The following is a 5,338-nucleotide window of genomic DNA, read 5'->3' as shown; positions in this document are numbered from 1 at the left end:
AATGTTACAGTTAACTTTCTTACTGTGGTAATTACTCTCAAACTCGGACCAGGCTGATTTGGTATAAATTACTGACTGATTCAGCCCAGATTTCTGGCTGATTCTCCAAACTTCAAGCTGATTCAGACCATGTGAAATATTATTCAGTTTAGTCCAGGATTTAAATGTGACATTCAAATTTTTTTTTTAAGATGATCTTCCCATTATGTCCCAAGAACGGCAAGCAGTTCAAATATGCATTTTAGGTCACAAAATCCCGTTAGTAAGCACGATCAAGGTGTTGTTTTATATAATAAAATAACATAATCCTGTTTATTTTGCATAGGCAATTTAGTACTGAAATAGCTTTTAAACTTCTCGCTCAAATTTAAATAGTTTGTTTTATTGAGAAATAATAAATTTACGAACGTTGATAAAAAAGAAGAAATAAACTAAATGATGGGCATAGTACATGTGATTTTTCAGAAACCGTATGAATTCTGAGCATTAGCCATGATGCTGAACTCAGTAACAACCCGATTTCCTGAGTAGGCGTCAATGATGCTTTTTATCCAGTTCAAGTATCATTCATCAATAGTTAGCAGATCTCAGTGAAAAATCAGATTAAATTGTTAGAGAGATGATACTATAATTCTTTGGCTTATTGACAGTCAGCACCAATTCAGTCGATTTTCGGGTTGTAGAGGTCCATGCCATAAAGTCATTTCAGGATGACTTTGGTTATTAGGTCAGAACCCTTTTAAATATGAAACTGCAGAAGTCACATCATGCTTGCACCTGCTCAATTTTTCTAGATAAAATGCATCTAATGAATTGAAGAGCAGTGCAAAATGAACAGATTACACTACTTTTTCAATAAGTACAAAAGCAGAGTTGATGAAAAAAAAGTTGAAAAGTTGCAAATTTTATAGATGTAATAAGTTTAAAGTTATTAAGTTGAAGAAAAACAACAATAAATAAAGCCTTAACCATGTGGCAACATCTCAAAATTAGTATATATGATCCTTGGGGTGACTTCTCTAGGCGCAGTGGGATGACTTCTCCGACCACCATGGGGCGACTTCTCCTGACACCTAGGATGAGTTCTCCCTGGGCGAGTTCTCCCAAATTTGCTTGGACATACTCATAACTGTAAATTCTGAGTAATTAAAGCTGAAAATTCTGGATTGGCCTAGGCACATTTCCCCCAAATTTCCTTTTATATGCTACATATATTTGTAAATTATGCCTCCTAGTGACTGTTTCATTAATCAACCCAAAAAACATTCCATTACTGGATTTGTTTTCAATATATACACTGTACATAAAATGCCCACTTTTTGGAGAATTCTCTTTTTTCACAGGCAATATAATAAGTTGCTTGCACTTGCTATAAGCAGATAAAGCCTCTCATCACATACTTTAGATGAATGGTTTCTCTCCAGTATGAATGGTCTTGTGAAAGTTTAAATTTTCATGGTGACTAAACAGTTTATAACATACATCACATTTCTATGGTTTCTCTCCAGTATGAATCCTCATGTGCACTTTTAAATTTCCATTGAAAGTAAACATTTTATCGCACACTAAACACTTGTATGGTTTTTCTCCAGTATGGATCCTCATGTGCTGTTTTAAACATTCATTCTGAGTAAAGCTTTTATCACATACTTCACACTTAAATGGTTTTTCTCCAGTATGAATCCTCATGTGCTGATTTAAATTTCCATTCTGAAGAAAGCTTGCATCACATACCTCACACTTAAATGGTTTTTCTCCTGTATGGCTCATTAAGTGTTGTTTTAAACTTATATTGTGAGCAAAGCTTTCTTTACATACTTCACATTTAAATGGTTTTTCTCCAGTATGAATGCGCATGTGCTCCTTTTTAGTTACATTCCAAGTAAACATTTTATCACATACTTCACACTTAAATGGTTTTTCTCCGGAATGAATCTTCAAGTGCAGTCTTAAATATTCTTTCCGAGTAAAGCTTGCATTACATACCTCACACTTAAATGGTTTTTCTCCAGAATGAATCTTCAAGTGCAGTCTTAAATTTCCTCTCTGAATAAAGCTTGCATTACATACCTCACACTTAAATGGTTTTTCTCCAGTATGAATCCTCGAGTGCTGTTTTAAACTTGCATTATGAGTAAAGCTTTTATCACATACTTCACATTTAAATGGTTTTTCTTTAGTATGAATCCTCATGTGCTCTTTCAAATTTGATTTCTGAGAAAAGCTTTTATCACATACTTCACACTTAAATGGCTTTTCTCCAGTATGAATGCGCATATGCTGTTTTAAAATTGAATTTTGAGTCAAGCTTTTATGACATACTTCACACTTAAATGGTTTTTCTCCAGTATGAATCCTCATGTGCCGATTTAAATTTCCATTCTGAAGAAAGCTTGCATCACATACCTCACACTTAAATGGTTTTTCTCCAGTATGAATCATTAAGTGTTGTTTTAAACTTATATTGTGAGAAAAGCTTTCTTTACATACTTCACATTTAAATGGTTTTTCTCCAGTATGACTGCGCATGTGCTGTTTTTTAGTTACATTCCAAGTAAAGATTTTATCACATACTTCACACTTAAATGGTTTTTCTCCAGAATGAATCTTCAAGTGCAATCTTAAATTTCCTTTCTGAGTAAATCTTGCATTACATACCTCACACTTAAATGGTTTTTCTCCAGTATGAATTCTCGAGTGCTGTTTTAAACTTGCATTACGAGTAAAGCTTTTTTCACATACTTTACATTTAAATGGTTTTTCTTTAGCATGAATCCTCAAGTGCTCTTTTAAATATGATTTCTGAGAAAAGCTTTTATCACATACTTCACACTTAAATGGTTTTTCTCCAGTATGAATCCTCATGTGCCGTTTCAAATTTTCATTCCGATAAAAGCTTTCATCACATACTTCACACTTAAACATTTTTTCTCCAGTGTGAGTGCGTATGTACTCTTTTATACTTCTACTACGAGTAAACATTTTATCACACACTTCACACTCAAATGGTTTTCCTCCAGTATCTAGCAATCTGCATTTGTGTAGTCATGTGCTAAGTCTTCCGTTGAGTTAATCGGAGATATTGTGCTCCAACTTGGAATAACACAACAATTCAGAATCCCAGTTTGTTGCGCTCTTTCTCAAGAAATTGCGGTACCGTGTCAAGTGATATAAACAGACCGAGAAGCTGGTTTTTATAATTCGACGTACATGGCCGAATTGTTGCATGCGTCGGAAATTGAAGTAAGTAAGTCAAGTAAGTTAAGAAAGTAAGTTCCATGTGTGCCTTTGTATAATGGAGGATGTTAAAAGAGACATTTGATGAATTCCTTTTGCGAGGAAATTTATGTGAATAAGAAGGCAACAAAAAATTGTATGACGTTAGCAGCAGAGAGGTTGAACAGACCATTTGCTGGAAGGTCCATTTGCGAAAAATAAAGCTTCCTACGAAAATGAAAAATATAAGGTCAAGAACGTCAAACCGAAGCATCTAACCAAAACCGAGAGTTGCTCAAGTTGGGTTAGTTTATTTTGTCACTTCACCATTGTCGTTCGTGTTTTCCAAAATTTGTGTGTGTTTTTTCTGTCTACCTTACGGATACTCATTTGTGTTTGTCACCCTTTCTGCTGCTGTAGTGTATGAGTAATTAAATCGTTATTATATCAATAAAGGAATCTCGCACAGCTAGATTAGTTCGAGAGCGACTATATTCAATTAAGAATTATATCCCTGTTCGTGATGCTGTCAAGCAACAACTACTAGCGCGTCAGGTGTCTCAGGGAATATTTGCAGAAGGTACAGAACGGTAATTTAAACCAATTGTCGAACCAACACAAAAATGTTGTTACAGCAAGTGAGGCGGCTCAAAAAGCTCTTGAGACATTACCTGTTGATATTGCTGGCCATCTTCAAGTAGCGCAACCAACACTCCAGCAACCTCCTAAACCACAACCTGAAGTTGAACCACAACCTCTGCCAAGAGTCAGAATTAGCATTATGGATAATTTACGCCCCAAGGTATTACGGCTGTTAAAGACCTAACCAATTAGTTAATATTGCCGCGTTTAGATATCATGATAGAGATAAGTATGTAAAATCCTAATATGTTAATACTCTAAAACCTGCTGATTAGGTCAGGGACGTATATCGCATCGCTACTTGTACTCCTCAAGTCAGATCTAAGGAAGATACTAATAGTTTCGACGTCTTTGACGATACAGTATCTGAGTATATTGAACAAGTAAAGCAAGTAAGGAAACTAAGCCTAAGAGAAGAAAAAATGAAGCAGCAACTTGAAAAAGCAAAATCAGAAAGGAAATCAGCCTCAAGATCATGGAAGAAAAAGCAGATAAAACAACAAGTGAGGAAAAAGAAGCAACTGCAAGTGGTTTTGCTGTTCGAGAAAACGGCCTTATTGCTCCATGTCCCAATAATGTCCTTGCCGATGTTGAACGATTAGAAATTCTGATTGTCAGAAAACAAGCCGGTAATAATTCCCCAGAAATCAATGATGAAGCAGCTGATATTTGTCAACGATTATTTACAGGCGGTATCATGGATATTGATGCTTATCGGTCTCTTATTGATGAAATCGTTGATGATTACCACAGTGATTGAGGGTATGTAATTAGATCAGTGACGATACAATAAGATGATTATAATTAATGTTTCATAATTAATGTTCAACGTGGACCGATCATGATCAGGGTGATAAATTTACGATTACCAACGTGCAACTATGGTGATGGACTCTGTGATATTGTTCAGTGTCTATTTAGAAGGATAGCCCCAAAAGCAATACAATTATCTATGAAAGCTATTCATTTTATTCGTGATAAAGGTAGTGGTGCTGTTGGTGATGTTGCTAGTAAACCATTATCGGCAATGAAGGACAGACTAGCACTACTAATAAGACGAAAACCGCAATCAGTAAAATTACCCAGCACTGAAGTCAAGCCTTCAAATGTTGGTAAAATAATAAATCAATCTGCAAATCAAAAGCTAGCAGAGTTGGCTGGTGTACCACTATCAGAAAAAGACAAAATTATAACTGCTAGTCTGACAGCAGGAAGTGGCCTTCGTGTTAGACGAAAACAATTAAAATAAAACATTTCAAACGTGTATCTGATCCAACATTTGACATGGATGCGCCAGTTCTTAAAGATGAATATGTGCTTGATTATTAATATTATTCTTATGACGCAAGTGTACATAACGCACATGGAAAAATCGATTTACACGTTCAGGATACAAGTAGATATTTCTTGCGCGCTTACGCATTCATTGAGATCGAAGGTAGACTTTTGAAAGCAGATGATACAGCGTACGGACTTTTAG

The 5,338-nt window shown here is 35.3% G+C and overlaps 1 protein-coding gene across 1 annotated transcript; it reads right to left on the bottom strand.

Annotated features, from left to right (window-relative positions):
* Nucleotides 1-361: 361 nt before the first annotated feature.
* Nucleotides 362-3,051, bottom strand: LOC149789786 (uncharacterized). Its single transcript, XM_089971775.1, has one exon. The coding sequence runs from the start codon at nucleotides 2,980-2,982 to the stop codon at nucleotides 1,492-1,494; it is 1,491 nt and encodes a 496-aa protein (XP_089827901.1). The 5' UTR covers nucleotides 2,983-3,051; the 3' UTR covers nucleotides 362-1,491.
* Nucleotides 3,052-5,338: the final 2,287 nt, after the last annotated feature.

This window comes from Sinohyriopsis cumingii, chromosome 10 (assembly GCF_028554795.1).
Source record: "Sinohyriopsis cumingii isolate HCF-2022 chromosome 10, ASM2855479v2, whole genome shotgun sequence".
Lineage (NCBI taxonomy): Eukaryota > Metazoa > Mollusca > Bivalvia > Unionida > Unionidae > Sinohyriopsis > Sinohyriopsis cumingii.
This window is presented reverse-complemented; position numbering and strand designations above follow the sequence as displayed.